The sequence below is a fragment of the Cervus elaphus genome, chromosome 1 (genome assembly GCF_910594005.1).
Source record: "Cervus elaphus chromosome 1, mCerEla1.1, whole genome shotgun sequence".
Taxonomy (NCBI): Eukaryota; Metazoa; Chordata; class Mammalia; order Artiodactyla; family Cervidae; genus Cervus; species Cervus elaphus.
The window spans coordinates 47,597,575-47,621,661 of NC_057815.1; the positions used below are offsets into that span (position 1 = coordinate 47,597,575).

Below are 24,087 nucleotides of genomic sequence, written 5' to 3' on the forward strand. Positions count from 1 at the left end.
GCAAAGCCAGAGACAACTGGAAGGACCAGCGTGGGGAGTGAGATTCTGGAGTGCGTGCAGGAGATGTGGGCACTGGGAAGAAGATGGCAGTCAGCTTACTGGGCTTTTGTAACTTAGTTTTAAGTCTGAAGTAAGGAGTTTGAACTTTGTTCTGAAATTAGGGGACGCCTGAAGGATTTTAAGCTGGGAAGAGCCATGATCAAATCTGCATTTCAAGCAGAACACTGTTGTATCAGTGTCAAGGATAGACTGGAGTAGGGCCAGGTTGGCAATGGGCGAAGCGGCCAGGAGCCTAGTAAGGTAATCCCCGCCAGGAGTGATGAGGGCTTGACCTCAGGCCATGCAGTGACAGTGGTGAATGGAGGGTGGGATGCCTTTGAGGGATAGTGTAGGTCCCTCAGTCGTGTCTGGCTCTTTTCGACCCCATGGACTGTACAGTCCATGGGATTCTCCAGGCCAGAATACTGGAGTGGGTAGCCTTTCCCTTCTCCAGGGGATCTTCCCAACCTAGGGATCGAACCCAGGTCTCCTGCGTTGCAGGCTGATTCTTTACCAGCTGAGCCACAAGGAAAGTCTAAAAATACTGGAGTGGATAGCCTATCCCTTCTCCAGGGGATCTTTCTGACCCAGGAATCGAACCAGGGTCTCCTGCATTGCAGGCAGATTCTTTACCAACTAAGCTATGAGGGAAGCCCCTTTGAGGGATAGTAAGGTAGCGTCTGCAGGACCTGGTGTGAAGTTGGTGAGGACGTGCATTTCTAATTTGACTGCACCCTTAGTTGTGGAGTCAAAGGGAGAAGACAAAAAGACGGTGAATTCATTTTGGCCGTGCTCAGTTTGAGATTCCTGTTGCACCCAAGAGAGTCCAGTACCACGGCAAATGTGCTGTGCTGTGCCTCGTTGCTTAGTTGTGTCTGACTCTTGGTGACCCCGTGGACTGCAGCCCACCAGGCTCCTCTGACCATGGGATTCTCCAGGCTCTAAGAATAATGGAGTGGGTTGCCATGCCCTGCTCTAGGGGATCTTCCCAGCCCAGGGATTGAACCCAAGTCTCCCACATTGCAGGTGGATTCTTTACCATCTGAGCCACAAGGGAAACCCAAGAAAACTGGGGTGGGTAGCCTATCCCTTCTCCGGGGGATCTTTCCCACCCAGGAAAAGAACTGGGGTCTCCTGCATTGCAGTGGATTCTTGACCAGCTGAGCTACCAGGGATGCCCCATGGCAAATGTATGATAATAAAATAAGTATTACTGAGGACTTCCCTTGTGGTCCAGTGGCCAAGAGTCCACCCTCCCAATGCAGGGGCCTAGGTTCAATCCCTGATCAGAGAGCTAGATCCCACATGCCACAGCTAAAAATCCCATAGGGCTACATCAAAGATCAGAGATCCCACATGCTGGCCAAATACATAAACAAACATATACATATGTTTTTAAAAAGTATTATTAACATTTTTATGGTACTTATTACTTGCCAAGACTTCTGTTAAGTGCTTTATGTCAGTCAACTTGCACAGTCCTCCCAACAGGTCTGTGAAGTGACTTACATTTTAAAAGACAAGAGGGCAAGAATGTAAAGAGAGGTTAACAAGCTGCTCTGAGTTACTCAGATTACAAGAGGCGGAGCTGGAACTCAAATCCTAGGTTTGATCTGGAAACCTCTAAGCTGTGTAAAAAAGCTTTCTAGTTGTACTGATATGGAAACTGGTAGCCACATGTAGTTATCAAGTTCTCGAAATGTAACTAGTACAACTAAAGAACTGAATTTACAAATATATTTTATTTATTGATTTATTTCTTTGGCTCCACGGGTCTTGGTTGTGACATGCAGGGTCTTTGGTTGCAACATATGGGATCTAGCTTCCTGACCAAGGATTGAACCTGGGCCTCCAGCACTGGGAACATGGACTCCCAGCCACGGAACCACCAGGGGAATCCCAAGGAGCTGCATTTTTTCTGAATTGAAGTAACCGCATGTGACTAGTGGCTGCCCAGCTCCCTGCTGTCTTTGGGCGTCATTAATGTGTCCTTCATGATTGAAGCCTTGCATGTGGATATGATTTCCCCAGAGATACATTGCAGTGGATTTTAATCTCCTGTGGATTACCTTCTCTATTTGAGAATCAGATGAGAGCTATAAATCCTCTCCCGTGAATGTGTAATATAACAATTTCATAGATCCACAAAACCTAGGCTCCTGGGTATAAAGCTTGGAAGAGCAAGATACCCAATAAAATGTGAACTCCTTGAGGCGTGGAGTTTCAGCTTAAGCATCAGTTAATGCTGAAGCTGAAACTCCAGTACTTTGGCCACCTGATGTGAAGAACTGACTCATTTGAAAAGACCCTGATGCTGGGAAAGATTGAAGGCGGGAGGAGAAGGGGACGACAGAGGATGAGATGGTTCGATGGCATCACTGACTCAATGGACATGAGTTTGAGTAAACTCCAGGAGTTGGTGATGGACAGGGAGGCCTGGTGTGCTGCAGTCCATGGGGTTGCAAAGAGTTGAGCGGCTGAACTGAATTGAACTGAGGCATGGAGGTTTCTATTGTTTTGTTTACTACTCTGTATTTCGTATCTAAATTCTAGAACAGTGCCTGGTCTTTAGTTGGTATTATGGGCTTCTCTGGTGGCTCTGACGATAAAGAATCTACCTGCAATGCAGGAGACCCAGGTTCAATCCTTGGGTCAGGAAGATCCCCTGGAGAAGGGAATGGCTACCCATTCCAGTATTCTTGCCTGGAGAATTCCATGGACAGAGGAACCTGGCACAAAGAGTCGGACACAGCTGAGCCACTAACGCTTTCCTAGCAGGTATCAGATAATTTATTAAATGAGAGGCTTAATGAGTCCTTGGAAACATTTTAGGACCAAACAGAAGAGTCCACGAAGTTTGCTAAAAAAAGAAGAGAAACCCATAAATAGGATAAAATCCAAGAACCAGCAGATGGTTGTGTCCTAGAAGGCAAGAACGGTGAAGTTTAAAGAATGGGAATAATCATCAGCGGCAGAACTGCCTAGGTGGTCAAGTGAGGTTGCTGCTGCTGCTGCTGCTAAGTCACTTCAGTCGTGTCCGACTCTGTGCCACCCCATAAACGGCAGCCCACCAGGCTCCTCTGTCCATGGGATTTTCCAGGCAAGAACACTGGAATGGGGTGCCCTTGCCTTCTCCGCAAGTGAGATTAGGGTAGATAAATAACTATTGTCATTGGCTGGCAGTAACAGAGGTCCTGGTTGATGGCAAGGCAGAGTACGGGTGCAGGTTGCAACAACTAATTCACGAGTCAGTGGTGAAGAGGTAGAGGCAGAGGTCTCAATCTTGGTTGCCCCCCAGAATCACTGGACAGCTTTTAACAAATACGTATGCTTGAGCAGGCTCAGACTTTGACTTCGTAACTTGGAGGAGGGGGCCAAAGATTCTGCATAGTAAAGCTCCCAGCTTATCCTGATAGTATTTTTTTTTTTAAGTCATTTAAAGTTTATTGATGGCCATAGAAGCTTCCCACTCAGTGGTAAAGAATCCACCTGCCAATGCAGGAGACACAGGAGACACAGACTTGATCCCAGGATCGGGAAGATCCCCTGGAGGAAGAAATGACAACCCATTCCAGTCTTCTTGCCTGAAAAGCCCATGGACAGAAGAGCTGGTGGGCTACAGTCCATAGAGTTGCACAGAGTCGAACACGACTGAGCACACATGCACACACACGAAGGAGCATTATTAGATGTGATAATATTTTAAATGTTTTAAGATGAAGAATTTTAAATTACCTGGAAGAATCAGAATAAATGAGATATGCTTGAAATAGGGAAATAAGGATCTTTTCTTTGTTTATTAATAACTACTTAATCACCACAACATGTTAGATGTTAATCTGTGAGACAGTTTTGACGAAGTTCGGCAATCACCAAATAATGTGTTCGTTCAATTAAAAAATGGCCCTGAAGGAAAGGAAGGAAGCATAATGGAGATAGGGAGAGGTTTTTTTTTAAAGTTAGAGACATGGGTATGTTTAGAGGCAAAAAAGCTATTAAATAGAGAAGTATTGGGAATTCCCTGGCTGTCCAGGGGTTAGACTGAGCTTTCACTGCCGAGGGCGTGGGTTCGATCCCTGGTTTGGTTGTTGTTCAGTCGCCCAGTCATGTCCAACTGTTTGCGACCCCGTGCACTGCACCCCACCATGGTTCCCTGTCCCTCTGCATCCCCCAGAGTTTGCTTGAGTTCATGTCCATTGCATCGGTGATGCCATCCAACCACCTCATCCTTTTTGCTTTCTTCTCCTTCTGCCTTCAATCTTTCTCAGCCTCAGGGTCTTTTTCCAATGAGTCAGCTGTTCGCATCAGGTGGCCTAAGTATTGGAGCTTCAACTTTAGCATCCGTCCTTCCAATGAGTATTCAGTGTTGATTTCCTTTAAGATTGACTGATTTGATCTCCTTGCTGTCCAAGAGACTCTCAAGAGTCTTGGATCCCTGGTTGGGGAATTAAAAATCTCATAAGCAGGGCAGCACAGCCAAAAGCGACAGCAAAACCTAAATAGAGAAGTATAGTGAGTTGTAATGAGTTAAAAGACATTTAGCTGGGTTCTGAATCCCTGAATCTTTGACCAGCTACCCACCTTGCCACTTGTTCCCAGGGGAGCCATTAAGCAGAAGCAGTCCCTGCTTTCTTTGCAGACATATCATTAATTTTCATGCATAGCATGTAATTTTCTAAGTAGTATTTGAGAATATTCAGGTATGTTGTATAAAAAGCTGGCAGTCCTTGGCAGTGTCTCAAATCACATCTGTTTACTTTCTTTCTATTATTAGACTTTCTTATAGCTGCTTGCCAGATGACAAACAGAAACTATTCCCTTTTATCCTCCACTTATTTGCTACCTGCCTTTCTCCCCCCAGACACCCTTCTTGCTTAAACTAAAATGGTAGATGCCAGAGTCATTTCACAGGTGCATATAATTCAACATGAAAACTCAGTCTTTTGTCAGTGATGGTGTGAGTCTACTTTTGAAGTCCGTGTTTCTCAACATTTTTACCATAAAGGTCTCTTCTGCTGTTTCCCTTCCATGTATTGGATGTTTCAAAGTATTTATCTGCCAAAGTAACTGTGAATATTAAGTCCAGTGAATGTCCAACATTTCAGGTACACCTACCAAGGCCCCAACATGGACCTATGCGTGTGCTCAGTTGTGTCTGACTCATTGCAACCCTGTGGACTGTGGCCTCACTGGAATTTTCCAGGCAACAATACTGGAATGGGTTGTCATTTCCTACTCCAGGGGATCTTCCCCACTTCCCCATCGAATCCGAGTCTTTTGAGTCTCCTGCATTGGCAGGGGAATTCTTTACCACTGAGCCACCTGAGAAGCCCAACATGGCCCTAGATGCTTACAAATGGTAGATGGTTTCTACCATTTCTAATCCTCATTACAGTCTTTAAAGTCATGTGTCATATCCACGACTGACACTTGGGAAAGTAAAGTAATTTGCCCAACGTCACTGTGCCAAGTGGCAAAACGTGAATCTTCCAGACTCCAAATCCTGAAGTCAGATATTGTGATTGCATTACTCATAACTTAATCCTCAGTACAGTTCTACAAGTGGTGTGTTATTGTTCTTATTTTCCAGGGAAAAAGGCTGAGAGAGGGTAAATGACTTGTCAAACTTAAAGGGCCAATAAGAAACAAAGCTGGGGGTGAACCTAGGTTTGTCTGTCTCTATAGTATATATATATTGGACTTCCCTGGTAGCTCAGATGGCAAAGAATCTGCCTGCCACTGCGGGAGACCCAGGTTCAATCCCTGGGTTGGGAAGATCCTCTGGAGAAGGGAATGACAACCCATTCCAGTATTCTTGCCTGGGAAGTCCCATGGACAGTGGAGCCTGGCAGGCTACAGTCTGGGGTTGCAAAGAGTGAGACATGACTGAGCGACTAATACTTTCACTTTCAGAGTAATTCTGTTACATCCACTGCTTCAAATAATTTCTTCCCCCACTTTTATTAATCAAAGACATACATCAATCAAAGCCACTGTGAGCTTTTCAGAGCTTCTAATTAGCATAAGATAATTGGTACTAACACACTAAATTGCTCTGATTACAGTCCAAAACAAATGCAAAAAATGAGGCACAGCCTTGGTGTGGGTAAATGTACAGATTCCACCAGGCTTTGGAAATAATAAATGACAGCTCACACATCCCCATAACTGCTTGGAATCTCCAGAATTTCTCAAACCCCTTCTGGGTTTAGGAGTCACAGTAGTGTTATCTGGGTAAGAAAGAGCTGTTTCTACTTAGGAAGCACCGGCTCAAAAAAGGTGCCAAATTTAATTTCCCTCAGAGTGAAGCGGTACTTTGTAGAGGACAAAAGCACACCTTCCTGGTAGCTTGTGTGTTTAGGCTGAACTTCCTTTCTGCCAGTGCCCAGGGATGAAGATGGGTGGGGAAGGGGGACCAGTGGAATCATGGGAATTTACCCAGACTGCACTGAGGAGCTTCCTGCTCTAGCCTGGGAATTTCTGCCTCTGGGGTGTACACTGCCTCAGATGGAATGGATTTTTTCCAGCCAACGTTCCTGGTTTAGGGTGACCTTCTAGGATAAGCTCCCAGCACTGACTTGCTGGCAGAGAAACAAAACCAGGACTCTGGATTCGATTCACTTCAGCTAGTTTCCCTTAGGAACATTCTGGAATGTCAAGAAGCATTTCCCCCACCTTATTTGGTAACTCCGTCTGGTGTTTCAAAATTGAATTTCTATAGTGAATTTTATCAGCAGCTTGAATTTATAACAGGAGAGACTTTTAGTCTTCCTCCTGCCTTTTCTAGCTCTTCTGAGGAAAAGGCAAAAAGCAGTTGCTTATACAACTTTGCTTCCTTGCATTGTTAAGCTGACTTTGGGTCATCTCGTGCCCAGGCTAAGTCACCCCAAATCAGGCTTTCTGACAAAACATTTTTATCTGTGAGCACTCTCTGCTGGCCTTCCTCCAAGTTCTTCTCACCTTCCTTACGCGGCAGAACCCACAATGGTCACCTCCCCCTCCAAGGCCTTGACTGAAATGGAGTCACTGTGGATGTAGCCCTTGACCTTCCAGCCTCCCATGTGCATGCATGCCTGCTAAGTCACTTCAGTCATTTTCTGACTCTGTGTGACCCCGTGGACTGTAGTGGGCTAAAAATGCTGGAGTGGGTTGCTGTTTCCTCCTCCAGGGGATCTTTCCCACCCAGGGATCAAACCCCTGTCTTTTGCGTCTCCTGCATTGGCAGACGGACCGCTGAGCCACCAGGGAAGCCCCAGGCCTCCCACACGCCTCTGTAAACACCCTGCGTGGTGGTAGCTTTTCTTCATGACCTCAGGAGCCTGGCAGATTGATGTAGAGGCCAGGGCAAGCTGCCCAGTGTCCAGGTGGCCTGTATCATTTGAAAAGGCTCATGTAAGAGAGGAGCTGAGAGGTGTTTTGTTTTGTTTGAGAGAGAGGCCATATCTGAATCTCTGGAAATTCTGCTCAAGAAAGATCATTTTATGGAGTTGAGTAGAGGATGGGAGTGGTTGGCCTCTATCTCACCTTTAAAGATGGTGGGGGAAAAACATGTTCTGAAAATGGGAGGAGAGAGGACCACGCTCCTCCTGTTGGGGGAAGGAGCCTGTGCACCCTGCGGTGGTTGTTGCCATGGATTTACCTGTTGTCCTCCTATTTCACGTTCACCTCAAATTCCCCAGCACAAGTGTCTGTGACCTGTGTCCTTTGATCCTATGGCCATTGATGCATCGCAGTACTCAGTGAGGGTTAATTAATTAATATGTGGTCCACGTTTGATGAGTTGAACTGAACCAGAACCCTCTCTTCTGCTCATCCTGAATCTGTTTGAATTTCAAGTGTCAGCAAAACGCCCTTGCTGTTGAGTCAGTTTTCTCTTACCAGCCCCCGAAGGAAATGCTCTTTCTCTGGGCTTTGTTTCTGTAGCATTTAATATTGACTTCTAAGAGCTGTCATTTTCTCCTTTTAAATGTAGTTTATATTGACTCTTACTTTCCACATTGTAAACATGTTGAGAGATGTTTGAGATCAGACAGAGATCCTTGTCTGATTCATGTCTTTATTTTCCATGACCCACAAAATGATGCCTTACACATAATAATAGCGTTTTTACAGCAGTCAATGGGCTTCCAGTGTTGCCTGACTAGTAAAGAACCTGGCTGCCAACGCAGGAGATGCAAGAAACAAGGGTTTGATTCTTGGGTTGGGAAGATCCCCTGGAGAAGGAAATGGCAACTTGCTCCAGTATTCTTGCCTGGAAAATCCCACAGACAGAGGAGCCTGGTGAGCTACAGTCCATGAGGTAACAAGGAGTTGGACACGACGCACACACACACAGCCGTTAATGTGTGCCAAACACCGTTCTTGATATTTAATTCTTAGAATAGCTTTGTATTCTTTAATCCTTATGATTGTTAAGAACTGTCATAACATCTGTCTTCATTTTGTAGGTAAGGAAAACACCGTTCAATAAGTTGCTCAGAGTCGTGATAGTAGGAAGTGAAAGATAATCTGAGGCAGAATATTCTAAGGTATTCACTTAACCTTGATGTTGCCTCTTCTTCATATATGTGCACATAGAGGGCATTATAAATACTTGTTGAATGCATGCAGTTGATATTTCTTAGTTGCTTAGAACCAATAAATAGTTTGAAGGTGATCAATGGTTGCTTTTATCTCCACTTTCTGAGCTGTTTTCTAAGCAATGGGAAGGCCGGAAGGGGGCGCCAGAAGGTTGGTTCTAGTTTTGGTTTCAGAAGCTGGATGGGTTGGCTGCCTTCAGGTTCTGGTTTGGAAGACGGCAGTGCCATCTAGTGGGATAACTTTTTAATATCAGCTCAGAATTATTTTTCTGAAACCCTGGTTCTTGTCATTTAGTTCTGGGAGCTCCTTTTTTGGGCTTCTCAGGTGGTGCAGTGGTAAAGAATCCATCTGCCAATGCCAGAAAGGAAGGTTCAGGAAGATCCCCCGGAAGAGAAAATGGCCATCCGCTCCACTGTTCTTGCCTGGAAAATCCCATGGACAGAGGAGCCTGGCAGGTTATAGTCCATGGGATCACAAAGGATCAGACATGACTGAGCAGTTTTGATAGCCCAAGGGAAGGTAGGGTGAGAAGGATGAACAGCCCACTATAGTTTAAATGGAGTCAAGTTTAATTTCTTCCATGAAGAGGCTGTAGTGCTGACGTGGTCATTGGGTTGGTGGAGCCCCTTTGGGTTTTAGATGGTGTAAAACACTGGGCTCCAGACACCCCTCCTTCCTACTTCTCCTCACATGTACTGCCAGAAATGTAGGCTGATATTCCTCTCTCTCTCTTTTTAATATTATTTTGGTATTCCTCTCTTGATAATGGGTCTGTTTTGGAATTTGAGTTCTAGTCATCTGTGGGTTGCCTGCTGTAGTCTTAACACCTATCCTCGGGTGTATAGAGGAAGATACTTGATCCATATGACAGATCAGTCCCAATGTAAAAAAGGCCAGTGGGTCAGCAACATGATAGTATAATTTGTTATGAGTTTTTTTTTTTTTTAATTCACTTATTTTTAATTGAAGGATAACTGCTTTATAGTATTGTTTGTTTCTGCCATACATCAATATGAATCAGCCGTAGATATACATATGTCCCCCTCTCCCACCTCCTACCCCATCCCACCCCTCTAGGTTGTTACAGAGCACTTGTTTCAGCTCCCTAAGTCATACATCAAATTTCCACTGGCTATCTATTGTATATATGGTGGAGTATATGTTTTCAAAAGGCAAGCTGAATGACTAGTAGCCATTCCATAGGGAACGAGTAGCCAAAAAGGTGCTCTGTGTACACACTTCATTCTGCCAGGCAACTGGAAGCTTCGTATGTGGTGCTTTTCTTTTTAGTGTGGTGCTTTTCTGATTTCTGGCCTGTGTGTGTGTTTGTGTGCATGTGTGTGTATTTGAAAATGTGTTGTAAATTGCTTCTGAGTTCATTTGCTTCTTGCTGAAAGATGGGATCTTGAGAGCATGGTTATAACATCACTTGCTTCTTTGATGGAAAGTGTGCGGGCACTACAACAAGCACTTACCTGTAAGATCGCTCAGAGTTTGCTGTCTGCTGGGGATCTAGTCTAAGGAATATGCGGTGTAGAGATCAGTGCTTTTTATGGCTGTAGACTATCCAGCAGAACAAGGGAACAATTTTGGTCCTCCTGGGCCTGGGTTATAGTGACATGTATGGTAATAACAATTTACTATTACTAGAATTTATACAAAACAGGGGTTTGCTAACATTTTCTGTAAGGGGTCATACAGTAAATATTTAGGCTTTGTGGGACTAATGGCCTCCTTGCTGTACTTAATTCAGCAGTTTAACTACACAGCTTAACTACATACCTTAACTACACAGCTCCGCCCTTGTAGCAAGAACAGTCCTGATTACTAGGTAAATGAATGAGGGTGGCTGTGTTCCAGTAAACCTGTATTTATGAAATATAATTTTGAATTTCATGTAATTTTCATGTGTCATGAAATATTATTATCATTAAATTTTTTTTTTTTAATTCCCAACCATTTAAAAAAGCAAGTACCATTCTTAGCCTGCAGGGGCTCCAGATTTGGCCAGGGGGCTATGGCTTAAGGACTCTTGATTAGATACCTGGAGTACTTAATACAAATGACTGATCACCAGCTTTGGGTTCGGCTAGTATCATAAGATGTCCAAACAACTTTTCTTTCTCTTGCGTAAGATAAATGACTGTTGAATTCCACATAACTTTAAAGTAAGTGTCATGGTATGTGCACTGTTTGGAAAAGAATTTCTAGACAGAGGCATAATGAGAGAATAGTTTACTGCTCCTTGAACAGCCGACCAGCTCATGGGAGAACTGACCCCTTTCACAGGCTAGTAGCCAGTTTTTATAGCCTTGATGCTTTCGAATTGTGGTGGTGGAAAAGACTTCAGAGTCCCCTGGACAGCAAGGAGATCAAACCAGTCAATCCTAAAGGAAATAAACCCTGAATAGTCGTTGGAAGGACTGATGCTGAAGCTGAAGTTCCAGGACTTTGCTGACCTGAAGCAAAGAGCCAACTTATTGGAAAAGACCCTGAAGCTGGGAAAGATTGAGGGCAGGAGAAGGGGGGGTCAGAGGCTGAGATGGTTAGATAGCATCACCAACTCAATGGACGTGAATTTGAGCAAACTCTGAGAGATAGTGAAGGACAGGGAGGCCTGGCGTGCTGCAGGTCACAGGACTGCAAAGAGTCAACACAGCTTAGCAACTGAACAACAATAAGGCAGAGAATATTCCTACTGGAAGGGTGGGTAATAGGGTGGGTATTTTACCTGATACGGGTCAAGGAACTAGCAGGTTTAGATCTGGAGGCTCCTGGCAACAGTTGCTATGGGGCTTGGGTAATTCTGGAGATTTTTATCTTGTGACCTTAGTATAGGGCTCCACAGTAAGCACTTTAAGAACTCTGTGAACTGAAGCTCCATAATCGTCGTGCCTCCAGGGCTTTAAGGAGTGGAGAGACTTCACCTTCTAATCCCTCTGCTCCTCTGCTGGCCCTCCCAGGAGGCAAAGAATCCTGCCAGGTGGCCCCAGGCCCCATCAGGTCTCAAGTCTTTCTCCTGCTGGAATTCCCCTCTCCCCCTGCCACCCCTCCCCTTCCTGCCCCATTGGCTGTGCCTGTACCTGTGCGTCTCAGCTGAAGAATGGGACTGTTACACTCTCCTGCAGATCTAGAGGCCCAGGGACAGAGAATGCCAGAGGCCCTTGCTCCAGGACACTGGCCTGGGAAGAGCCAGGTAATAGGTCAGGATCTTCCCAGGAGCTTTAGGTAGGATGGGTGGGGTTTTCAGAAGGTCTCAATTCCACTGCCTGCCAGTTTTGCCCTCTGTGTCAACTTCCACGGCAGAGGGAGGGAACGTGTACCTTTAAAATGTTGTAACCCTGTTTCCCTGTCGAGCTGGAGTCTCGGCGCTCTCCCCCAGGGTTGAGAAAGGAGGCGAACGTTAACGGTTCACATCCTGTCTTTCCTCAGCAGCCAGCAGAGCAGCCAGCAGAGCAGCCATGACGATGACTCCAGCAGGTTCCTGAGTCCTCGCGTGCGGGAAGAAAGGTAAGATCCCATGGCTAGGGGAGGACGGGAGGCCAGTGATGACGGGATGGGGAAGATGTTTGAGGAAGATCAAGTTTCTGCCAGCAGCGAGAACCATGATAAACTGCAAAGAAACAGAGGCTGGCCTGACCTCTGTGCTCCAACACGGGTCAGAAAGAGAACTCTACCCCCTCGACCTGAGAGGGGATTGGTTCTAAAGGCTTTTGGTGCTCAGCAGAGGGAGAAGTCAGTGTGTGGAAACCAAGTCTGTTGGGAAGATGTCGGAGTGGGACCTGAGGTGCCCTGTAAAGGTTGGGAATGGTGTGAATCCGGGGAGGGAAAGGGTGTTTCCACGCCCGAGGAAAAAGTTGTGGCCTGGGATGGTGTGTGTGTGTGTCATCAGAGTGCTACCTGAAAGCTGGGTTTGCCTTTTGCTGGGTGTCAACCAAAAGATACTGCCAAGCCAAAGATCCAGAGAAGGGGATTTATGCTAAAGCTAGGGGTACATGCATATTCATGCAGGCGCTTGAATGGAGGAGAATTCAGCACAGTATTGGGACAAAGCTCAACAGAGTTCAGGCTCTAGTTGAACGAAGTCAGGAAGGTCAGCATCGTCCTTCCGTCCTCCACCTGGGTGGGGGCTCAGTTCCTGCAGAGCTTGCAGACTTGTATCAGATTGGTATGTGTAGTCCTTGACAGGGAGGAACTAGGACTTTGTTTCCTGACTGATTTTCCTTTGTCCCTGTCTTCTCTTACTTCTCTTAAGCTTCTTAGGTCACAGAATGGCTTCTCTTAATGTCAATAAAGCCATTCCTGGGACCCCAGGGTGCTCCGTGGTAAAGAATCCACCTACAGTGCAGGAGGCACAGGAGATTCAGGTTTGATCCCTGGGGTGGGAAGATCCCCTGGAGGAGAAAATGGCAACTCACTCCCATATTCTTGCCTGGAAAATTCCAGGAACAGAGAAGCCTGGAAGGCTACATACAGTCCATGGGGTCACAAAAAGAGTCAAGATACAACAGAACATGCATGCTTAAGAGGCTGGGACCTTCGCTTTAGATCTATAAAGCTTTATGTCTCTTGCTATAGTTCTCAGTTCTGTGCTTATTACTAACCATGATTGACAGTTCAGCTCATCAATTTAGGTGGAGGCATGGGGCATCCCTGCTGGCTCAGATGGTAAAGAATCTGCCTGTAATGCAGGAGACCTGGGTTCACTCCCTGGGTTGGAAAGTTCCCCTGGAGATGTAAATGGCAACCCACTCCAGTATTCTTGCCTGGAAAGTTCCATGGACAGAGGAGCCTAATGGGCTACAGTCAACGGGGTCGCAAAGAGTTGGACACGACTGAGCAACTAACACTTTCATTTTCTTCATGGGGTCTCCAAGGGACAGAGACTAATCATTCTCATCAAGATGCTTGGTCAGTTATGATCTGATGGCAGTTCCCTCAGTCTCTATGAGGCAGGAGATATTAGATGGGCTCCAGGTTAGACATTTACAACTAGCCCCCTGTTCACGCTTCCCGGGGTGACCAAAAGATGGGCTGCAGGCCCAACACTCATTCCCAGTCCCCTGTTTACATTTTCTGAGCCAGGAGACAAATGGGCTCCAGGCTACATGTTTATGACCAGGCTCCTGTCTACATTTTGAGATCTACACCTCGATAAGAGAAACAACAGGAATGGGGTTGAATAACGTGACATTGGACACTTTTATGGTAGGAACAGAACTAAGCCCTATTAGAAGATCAAGAGGTCATACATTTCCATCCTTGGGGCAAGCGAGAAACTACACTTGCACAAAAGGTGTAACAGGCCAAAAAGGCAGGGGATGCCAGGCTATAGGAAATCTTGCTATCTGCCTCCCATACGCCTCTGGGTGAAATCCATCTTCACTGAGTGGTATGATCCTACCTAGGGGAGGGTCCCTAGACAAATTAGCTGCGGGGGTGGGGGGTGGTCAAAACAAGAAGATTGCCTAAGAAGCAGACAAAAACCCGGAAGACTGGCCCCTTACAAAGGATTTAAACCTCCCAAAGGCACAACTCTAGCAACTGTCTAGAGTTTGCCCATGTGCTCTGCCTTTCTAATACATACTTTACTTCCTCTCCCTCCTTGCCTGATTTCTCCTTTCAAGGTAGACAAGGACTGGGAACTTAGATTCTAGCCACTGGTCCCTGTGGTCTATCACTTAAGATTCCTGGTTTCCACCCAGGTGACCAGGCTTTGATTCCTGACCAGGGAATTAAGGTCTCGCTTCCAGCCGCTGCTCACTGCTTTGTGCATCTGAAATCATCTAGAGTGGCCTTCACCCTCTTTTTAGTGCTCTCTGGATTTTGACAACCCATGCTTCCAAAATTGGAAGGGTCTGTAGAGTTCCCCAGCACAACTCCCCCGTGTTGTGTGCTGAACATCTCCGGAAGCTGTTCATTTCTGATCATCATGCCTTTAGTTGATCGGCAACTCCTCAGTCCTCTGTTTTAATCTCTGCCACTTGGCGTTGTTCCTGGGAGAGATGAATAGGTGCCAACTTGCACAGACTCTACAGCACGTTTTCCCCAAGGCTCCTTGCTAACTAGAGTCAGCCTTGACTTTTGTTCAGTACTTCGGATTGTACGCTGATAAAAGTGATATTTTAGCTGTTTCTCTGCTCCCTCCCACAACCCAAATGAAATGTTATGGACGATCTCTCCTCCAAACCTCTGCTCAGAAAAATCCTCTAAATGCCTTCCCTGGTCCTTTCTTCCTCATCCCTGGCCCACTGACAGCCCCTTGAGCTCTTCATGGTGGATGTTGGATATACTTTTGCACTAGCTCACGTTGGGCACGATGGGAAACAGAGAAGGCCGTGAGCTGAAAGATGCTTCTGTGGTGGTCCCTATAGACTCCTGCCCTGGAAACTCAGGACTGGCGTGTGCTCACCATGGTCCTTCTGAATGAATTCGGTTTTTCCTTCGCAGTCAGTGGGTTCTCCTGGAGAGAACAAGTCTTCAGAGTGCTAATTAATCACTCAGCCGCAGCTCGGAACAAACCTTTACACCCTGCACCTAATCCTTCCTCCAGCAGGTTTCTGACCAATTAAGAGACTCTCTGGGGCGTTTCAGATGTTGGCCTGTGATATGCTGGCCTAGAGCTAGTGTGAGATCTGAACCCTGGGGAGAGGGAATCTGACTTGTGCTCATTGCTCTGGGCCCAGTTTGATAGACAGCGCACCCTGCTGGTTACAATGGCATTTCCCACACCGGCCAGTGTACTGCCTGGCCAGTGTAGTAGGTAATATGGACCCTTTTCTGTGGCTGCTCCTAATTCTGCAAACCACATTGTCAATTGCAGAATGAAGGATTCTTTTATAGAGCAGACAAAAAAAAAATTGATTTCTTCTGTTTTAAAGATAAAAATTATAATCCTTCAGTATGAAATAACTTTCCACTGGTTAAATAAAACATTGGTTTTTCTTTTTTCTTGTAAAAGGTTTAGCATGGATATCATATTTAGAGATAAAAGTAGCTACTGTACTGTAGTCTTTAAAAAATCCACATGGAACTTCCCTGGTAGTCCAGTGACTTAAGACTCCAACCTCCCAGTGCAGGGGGCCTGGGTTTGATCCCTGGTCGGGGAACTAGATCCCACATGCCTCAACTAAGACCCAGAGTAGCCAAACAAGCAGGTAAATAAAAATAAATATTTTTTTTTAAGTCTGTGTACTGCAAAGACGGAAATGCCTTAATAAGACATCCAAACTGAAGGGCTTCTAAGAATTTATTTTCCTCATTCACATCAACTTCTATCCAGAAAGGAAAAAAGCCTTTGGAACCATGATGGGGGCGGAGTCCCCAGCCCAGGAAGTAACTGCAGGGAGACAGTCACTTCCTGGGCGGGTATGCAGCAGGGAGAAATGTTGATTTTAGGGAAAGAATCAGTTTGTTGGAAACAGAGATTGTCTCAGAGATAAGAATAATCCCCTTAGGTTTCTGGTTGAAAGCAAACTAGATGTAGCTTCCTCAAAGTATGTGTACCATGGAATTTGGGATACTGATCCAGCTTCATGCTTCAAGGAGAAGCCAGGGGTGCATTTACAAAACAGTAGTTCCCAGGTCCAAACTGGACCAATTGGTAAAGGTTTCCCAGGTCACTAGTTTTTTTTTTTTTTTTTTTTCAATCCTCTCTATTTGTTTGCTTATTCAAACTACACCATTGATTTAAAAATTTTTTTTTTGCTATATTTATTTACTTGGGTCTACTAGGTCTTTTTTTTTTTTTCGTACTAGGTCTTAGTTGCAGCACACAGGCTCTTTTAGACACAGCATGTGAGATCTTTCATTGCAGCATGTGGGATCTAGTTTCCTGACCAGGGATGGAACCTGGGCCCCCTGCATTGGACGCACAGAAGCTTAGCCACTGGACCACCAGGGAAGTCCCCACTAAGTCTCTATTTAGTACATTTCACCCAGTGGCAGGGCCTTTCATACAAAGCCACAAGCATTGAAAAAAGAGATGTTTCACTAAGGACCGTTTATGTACAGGATGTTAGTTTCAACAGAACGTGATCTCAGTTGAACCAGGAAGCCTTTTCATAGTAGGGAAATGAGACGTGGACAGGGCTGGAAGGCAACTGAGGACCATGGCAGGGTTGCATGCGTTCAGGTATGCCTTCCATGCTGCATGCTGGCCTGTTTGCCACAAACCAATGTGAAGTGTCTACAAGAGGCTGGAGCCTGCCACAGTCAGGCTGCTGGATAGATAGAGGCCGGCCCTCTGCCGCTTGGCCCTGGGAGGGGCAGGCAAATAGCAAGAGCCTCAGTCAGCAGACCTAGTTTTGTCTTCTGTGTTGACTGTGCATTTTTAAAAGTGTTTTACTCAGCTTTTCTGAACCTTAGTTTCGTCACTTGTAAAAGTCTTTTCTTGTAAAGAGTACACGAGATACTGTGTGTTCAGTGCCTGGTGCTTAGTAGGTGCTTAGTAAGTGGCAGCTGCCAGTCCTCTGATGGTTTTGGCTATTGTCAGTTTTTACTGTCACTTTTTTTCTTTTAATATTATTTGTTTGGCTGTGCTGGGTCTTAGTTTTGGCATGTTGGATCTAGTTCTCTGACCAGGGATCAAACCCAGGCCCCCTGCGCTGGGAGCACGGAGCCTCGGTCACTGGGCCACCAGCACTGTCACTTTCTTCGCACATCTGTGCTCTTCTGTCTTTGAAGAAACAGAGACAGAAAGAATGTGTCGAGTATTGATCATCTACAAGATATCAGACACTGATCCTCAGGATAAATAGAATAAGGCATGACATTTGCTCTCAGGAGCCTTCTTATCTTTCGGTGACACGTATCTGTAAGAAAGCAAGTATAATGTAATAATTGACAGGTGGCACTTTTGTCTAATAGAATTTCATTGTAATAGAACTAAAGAATTTGTTTACTAATGCCCCTAACCTGTGGAGAGACTCTTACGTACACTTTTAAATATAAACCTCTCAACAGCCCTTTCAGATAGATGCTATTATTATCTTTATATTGGAGTTTAGAGAACTTAGGCTCGGTAGAGTTAAGAAATTTGCCCAAATAGAATAAGGTAGGTCCTCCGCATAGGGTAGGATGGGGGAGGAAGGAGGGAGAGGGCGGTGGTATCCAGAAAGACTCCACGGAGGGGGCTGTGCTTCAGCTGAGAACTGCAAGGGGAGTAGGAGTCTGTCACATGGCAGCGTTCCTAGGCGTGGGAACACAATGTACATAAGCCGGAGGTGTGAGAAAGCAAGGCGTGCTCAGGAATGGCGAATACTTCAGTATGGATGCCAACAATGGCCCAGGAATGGGGGTAGCTAGCTAGTGGCTGGAGATCATCTTTGTACAGGTAGGCAGGTGCCTGATCATGTATCATCCTGCCAGGATGGAGTGGACTGTATTTATAGAAGAGGGAAGGGAGTGAGGGACTTCGAGAAAGGGCTACCCAGGTCTCTCCCAGGTATTCTTATGAGAAAAATCCTTTCGGTCCTTGTGTGAGAGATGGATTCAAGGAACAAACACTGGAAGCAGAGAGACAAGGACGGTTGTTGTGCTCAGCCACTCAGTCGTGTCTGACTCTCTGTGACCCCCATGGACTACAGCACGCTGGGCTTCCCTGTGCTTCACCATCTCCTGGAGTTTGCTCAAACTCATGTCTAATTGAGTCAGTGATGTTATCCAATCGTCTCATCCTCTGCTGCTCTCTTTTCCTGACCTCAGTCTTTCCCAGCATCAGGGTCTTTTCCAGTGAGTTGGCTCTTCCCATCAGGTGGCCAAAGTACTGGAGCTTCAGCTTCAGCATCAGTCCTTCCAGTGAATATTCAGGACTGATTATCTTTAGGATTGACTCCTTTGATCTCCTTGCAGTCCAAGGGACTCTCAGGAGTCTTCTCCAGCCCTACAGTTCAAAAGCATCATTTCTTCACTGCTCAGCCTTCTTTCTGATCCAGCTCTCACACTATACATGACTACTGGAAGGATCATACCTTTGACTATATGGACCTCTGTCGGCAAAGTGCATGTGTGGCAGAGAAAATACAAGCTTGTATGTGTGTATTGGAGGAGGGGAACATGGTTTCGTGAGGGAGCATATCAAATAAATTGGGCCAGGACCAAAGTGGGGGTGGTGAGAGAGCATGGTGGGTGAACTAAGGCCAGAAGAATGAATCTGAGATAGGAGGGAAGCAGTGAGAGGAGGCAGATGATGAGACGAGATGAGAGGGGCTTGGTTGGCCATGACAAGGACTCGAGTCTTTACGCTCAGAGTACTAGGAAGCAGTCAAAGTTTTAAGAAGGGAGCCGACGGGGTCAGATCTGATTCTAGATAGATTGCAAGTTGGGGAAAGGATGTACACTTAGAAGACTGTTAGAATAGTTCAGGCAAAGGACTGGATATTGGTGGCTTGGATGTGGGATGCTGGTTGTTGGGGGGAGAAAAGTAGGTGAGTTCCAGATACATTTAGGGGATAAAATGTCCTCAACTTGTGATGCCCTGGACAAGGGGTGTGAGAGAGGGGAGGTCTTCAGAGTTGGTCCTAGGATTCTATCGTGCTCTGCTGGATGGTGCCTCTGCTGAGAGATAAGGAAATGGGTTTGGAGGAGGTGAGAAGAGATCGATCTAGATCAGAGGTGAGAGGACTAGTGGTGAGATAGATAGAGGGCTAGTGGTGCCCCGCATCTAGATGATGGGTGAGAGGATAGTGGATGTGGGTGCAGGCGAGTTCACAGGTGATGTGATAGGAAGGTGAGGAGGTTACTCGCAGCAGCACCCCTTTCCTGTGTGTAATAGGAAAAAAAGATCAGCTCCTACGATCAAGGAAGGTGGAGTGGGAGTAGTATGAGGCTTGGGTGTCGTTAATTTGTAGATTTCTTATATCACTTCTTCTCTGATGAGCTTCAAAGACGTGTATGTCTTACTAGAACTCGCCCTCACTTCTTCCAGTTAAGGTAGGGAAGGTAGGTTTCATCACGTCTGTTTTCTAGGCATGGTACTGAGCAGGCTGTGGTTAATTCTGCCCGACATTTGCCCTGTGCTGTGCACTCTTTGGTTCACTTATCCATCTCCCCTCTAGCCTGGGAGACCCTGGAGGCCAGAAACGGTATCTCATATGTGGCACAGGGTAAGTGCTCAGCAGCAGATGTCTGTGGAATGGATGAATGAACCAACGAGAAACCAACACAGGTGGAGTTGGCGCCCCTGGAGTTGGAGCAAGGCCAGAAAGCAAGCCCATTTCTTCCAGCTCAGGTCTGGCCATCGGAATAGCTAGCCTCCTATTAAAAGGAAAGATGTTTTCAGTTTCTGTCCCAGAAATTGTTCCCAAATCCTGTATCTCCAGGGCAGTCTAGCCCCATCTACCCGCCTGGCTGCCGAATTCCCCACGGCCCCGTGGACACTCAGGTGATCTCCCCGGTCAGCTCCCTCACCGGGAGGAAAGAGCCAGAAGTAACAAACCCTCTGGGAGCAGTGCCCGTGCTCCCCCCACCCCACCCCACTTCCAGCAGCTGACATCACATGCAGGTACAGCTCCATCCTCCCTGTCTGAGGACAAAGGAGGAGAGGAGACTCACCAAGTGCCCGGAGCGCTGCCAGATGTGGGAGGGTGGAGGAGGCTCGGTGTGGAGCTGTGGCTCGGGCCGCGGGCAGGGGGCATCCTGGTTAAGTCGGAGCCTGAGGCCCTCCCAGCCCGGGCCCTCCACCCGCCTGTGTTCTGTGTGGAACCTCAGGGCGGGGAGAGCTCGGGTACAGGGTCCAGGTCGACAGCTGCAGGAGCTGCGGCCCTAGAGCGAGCCCCCAGCCCGCGAGGTCCTTGTGGCCATGTGGTGGGCTCCGCCCTGAGCCCAGCATGGTACAGAACCTGCGCCCCCAGACGGTGTCCTGCAGCACGGCTGTGAAGCAGGCCTGCCACCACCGCGTCTCCTCCTTGAGGAAGAAGCTGTCCTTTCTACGAGCCAAGTAGGTGCAGGGCCCCTGGATGGACGTGGCCCTTGGCTGGTTTGGGGTGACCCGGGGCTCATCACAGAGGCGGGAGCGCTGTGGGGTTGTCTGCAGTGTTTGGGGATGTTGCAGTTCCTTGCCGGTGACAGGTCCCCAAGAAGGAGTGAGGTGTGTTGGCAGAGGCTGAAGGTGAAGGATGTGGGGTGCAATGAATGAGGCTGTGCGCTCCTCGGAGGGTGTGTTGCTTGAGTGGACCTTGTCTCCAGGGAGCTTCCTTGGCTCTCTGGGTTCTTCATGACTGGCTGGGGATCGTTATTTTTCATGGTAAATTACTTCACTTGGTAAAGAACTCGGGGTTCCCAAGAGAAAGAAAGGTGAGAGAGAGAATGGTGTGTTCTGCCTGATTTCGGGGCGATCTCTGGGATCTTCAGGGTGTTAATTTCCGTCCAGTGATAGGGACCTGTGCATAGGGACCTTTGTGTGTTCCCACCTCGATCTGCTCACCGGGGACTTCACTTGCGAAACTGCTGAGGAGGTCCGAGCCTAAACCAGGTGCGTGGCTCATTTTGCTAACGTGGGCCCTGAACCTGGCAGAATCGTGGGGTGGTAGATACCCTATCTACCAATGTAGAGAGGTAGATACCTCATTGCCAAACACACTGCACCTTGGGCTTTGTGACAGGAAGATGGGAGAGGTTTTCTGGAGGGGAGAGAGATCCCAACTTGTAGGATCAGAGTTAAATTCAGGGGCTGGTGGGCATTGGAGAGAGAGGGGAGTCGTCATGTAAGCTTATGGGCAGTTGTGAATTGTGAAGAGAAGCACAGGGCTAGGAAGGACAGGACAGATGGGGTGAGGGGAGGACGGGGAGAAGAAAGGTAGGAAGAGGCACAGTGGGTCTTGGAGGTAGGTACAGGCTGGAAGTGGTCAGTGATGGTCTGGATTCTTTCCCACACGCACTTGCACTCAGGCGTGGACGCCCACGCGTGTTCAACCGTCTGTTGACAAGGGTGCTTTCCCCAGGGAGCTTTCAGGTGGAGGTTTGAGGCTGGGGAACAGAGACCCAGTCCTCACTCTAAGGTGGAGGCTCCCCGGGTACCAACGACCCAGAGCTGTGGGCGCACGGCAGACCCCCAGCGGGCCATGGCAGAACCCTGTGGTGTTGGTGGCAGGGACAGCAGTCTCTGTCCAGTGGTCACATGGGACTCAGGACTGCACTTTGAAGACGAAGGGATGACCTCAGATTAAATCTGAACTCTGCCACTTATTGACTGTGGCACTTTTACAGCATCATCTTATCCTCTCTGCATCTGCTTCCTTGTCTGAAAATGGAGATAACTGTACCTGCTTTCTGGAGGTTGTGGGGATCAAAATGAAATAAAATGGGAGAAACACTTGGTACTGTGTCCGGCATGCAGGAAATGGTGGCTTCTGTTGGAATTGCTGTCGGCTCAGGCCAACAGTTTGGCCGACAGGAAGGTCAGTTTGGCGCTCAGAGAACCGTTGCTGGAGACTTGGTCAGAGTGAGTCTAGGAGAGGTGGTGTTTGATGACTCCTTAGTCACCCAGGGAAGCCAGTCAAGTCAATTCCAGTCCTCAGCCTCCCAGCTTCCTTTATGTGTGTGTGTGTCTGACTCTGCAGCCCCATGGACTGCAGCCTTCCAGGCTTCTCTGACCATGGGGTTTTCCAGGCAAGAATACTGGAGTGGGTTGCCATTCCCTTCTCCAGGGCATTTTCCTGACTCAGGGATTGAACCCCATATCTCCGGCATTACAGGCAGATTCTTTACCGCTGAGCCAGTGAAGCTCAGCTTCCTTTACATCTTGGCACTAATGGTGTCATAATTGTATTTACTTGTTTACTTGGTTGTTTGTCTCCCCAGCTTGTCCTAACCTTCATGAGAGCAGGGACCGCGTTTGTTTTATTTGTTAGTTGTACCCAACTCTTGGTGTTGTGCCTGAAACATGGTGTGTGATTATGTGCCAAGTCACTTCAGTCGTGTCCGACTTTGTGCAACCCCATGGACTGTAGCCCACCAGGCTCCTCTGTCCATGGGATTCTCCAGGCAAGAATACTGGAGTGTGTTGCTATGCCCTCCTCCTTCAGGGGATCTTCCCGACCCAGGGATTGAACTCACGTCTCTTACATCTCCTGCATTGGCAGGCAGATTCTTTACCACTAGCGCCACCTGGGAAGCCCTGACACATGGTCAGTGCCCAATAAATATTTGTGACGTGACTACCTGGAATTTGAATGCCTGTCTGAAGCTTTTTGCGAGCTCTAATGTTCTGTGATCGTGGGATTCTGTGACTGTGGCCCAGACAGAGGGCCGCTGTAGCCCTTAACATCTGTTAACCTTTGTGATAGTTTTGGGGTCCTGAAAATGCTTTGATCTGTGACTGCCTCTCACACATGCCCCTTTCTCTGATCCTCAGACGCGTATACTCAGAGGATGTGCTGGGGCAGACAGCACAGAGGCGTTTGGATCATAAAGGGGAACCTTATTTTAGGTCTGGGCTCAGCCCTCACTTTGGGGGCAGGGCTCTCCAGCTTGCCTGCACCACCCCCCACTGCCCATCCCCGCCCAAGTTCCCAGTTTGTAGCTCCTCTTTCCGGCTTCTGTTGCTGTCAGCAGAACTGTCTGCAGGTGTAGCTATCACCTGCTCCTTGTTTCTCCTACTCCAGCATTTCTCCTTTCCTGCCTGAGAAAGAGGGGTTATTAATTATAGCTCAGCACACCACTCCCTGTCTGTGGATATCATCGCTGGGGTTTAGATTTGGACCACTGGCAGGTTGGCTAGTAAATTTTGTTCCCCAGCATCTCCACCTCCTGCTGGGAAAAACGGTATTCTCCTATCAGCCGGGGTGAAGAAGGAATGTGAGTGGATGAAGCTTGGGGCTCAGGCCAGAACCCCACCTTCAGGCTTGTCCTGCTCTGAGGTGCATTCTTTGTCTTCCTGTCTACTCCAGAGCTGAAATGCAGTTGGACGCCCAAACCCCTGGGTTCTCTTCTCAGCATGACACTGAGGAATACTGTAAGCTCAGAGCAGCTATTTGCAGAGGCCACTCCTTGTTTTGAAGCAATGTTTCCAGAATTATTTGATACTCCAGCTTGGTGGCAAACCCCATCAGTAAAAAATTTTTGAGTGGTATCACCAATGTCATGTGTGAATATATGTATGTACAGAAGTTGTATGCTTGCACTACTGTTTGAAGTATTCTGTATATTATATAAGTAAGTGGACATTTTAAAAGGATGAGCTAAAAAGTATAAATATAAGTTCTAATATCTCCTTCCCTCACTGCATGGGAAGTGTTTATATCTGCTTGATAAAGAGCAGCCAGCTTGGGAGCCCAGGTTCTAAGGCAGTGGTCCTCATCCTTTTAACAGGTTTCAGAATCACTTGCAGAGCTAATTCAGTATTCACATGCCTGGGTCCTTCTCTCCAATTCTGAGCCCCTAGGAATTTGCACAGATAACATATTTCCCAAGTGGTTTCCGTGCCAGTGTCTCTGAGAACACACTCTGTAGCCTGCAACCTTCGAGCTG

At 47.2% G+C, this 24,087-nt stretch overlaps 1 protein-coding gene across 9 annotated transcripts in view; it reads left to right on the forward strand.

Annotated features, from left to right (window-relative positions):
- The window catches only part of GRAMD1B (GRAM domain containing 1B), a 260,632-nt gene that overhangs the window by 110,752 nt on the left and 125,793 nt on the right, over positions 1-24,087 (forward strand). For 2 of the 9 annotated variants that reach the window (XM_043901613.1, XM_043901622.1), the window contains exons 3-4: positions 12,052-12,129; positions 12,875-12,986. The exons of 1 other annotated variant lie outside the window; for it this stretch is intronic. In XM_043901613.1, the coding sequence (XP_043757548.1) occupies positions 12,052-12,129; positions 12,875-12,986 (190 nt within the window). Of the gene's footprint in view, positions 1-12,051; positions 12,130-12,874; positions 12,987-23,507; positions 23,659-24,087 lie in introns of those variants that run through there. 6 more of the 9 variants (XM_043901578.1, XM_043901525.1, XM_043901631.1 and 3 more) reach the window with 5 other exon arrangements.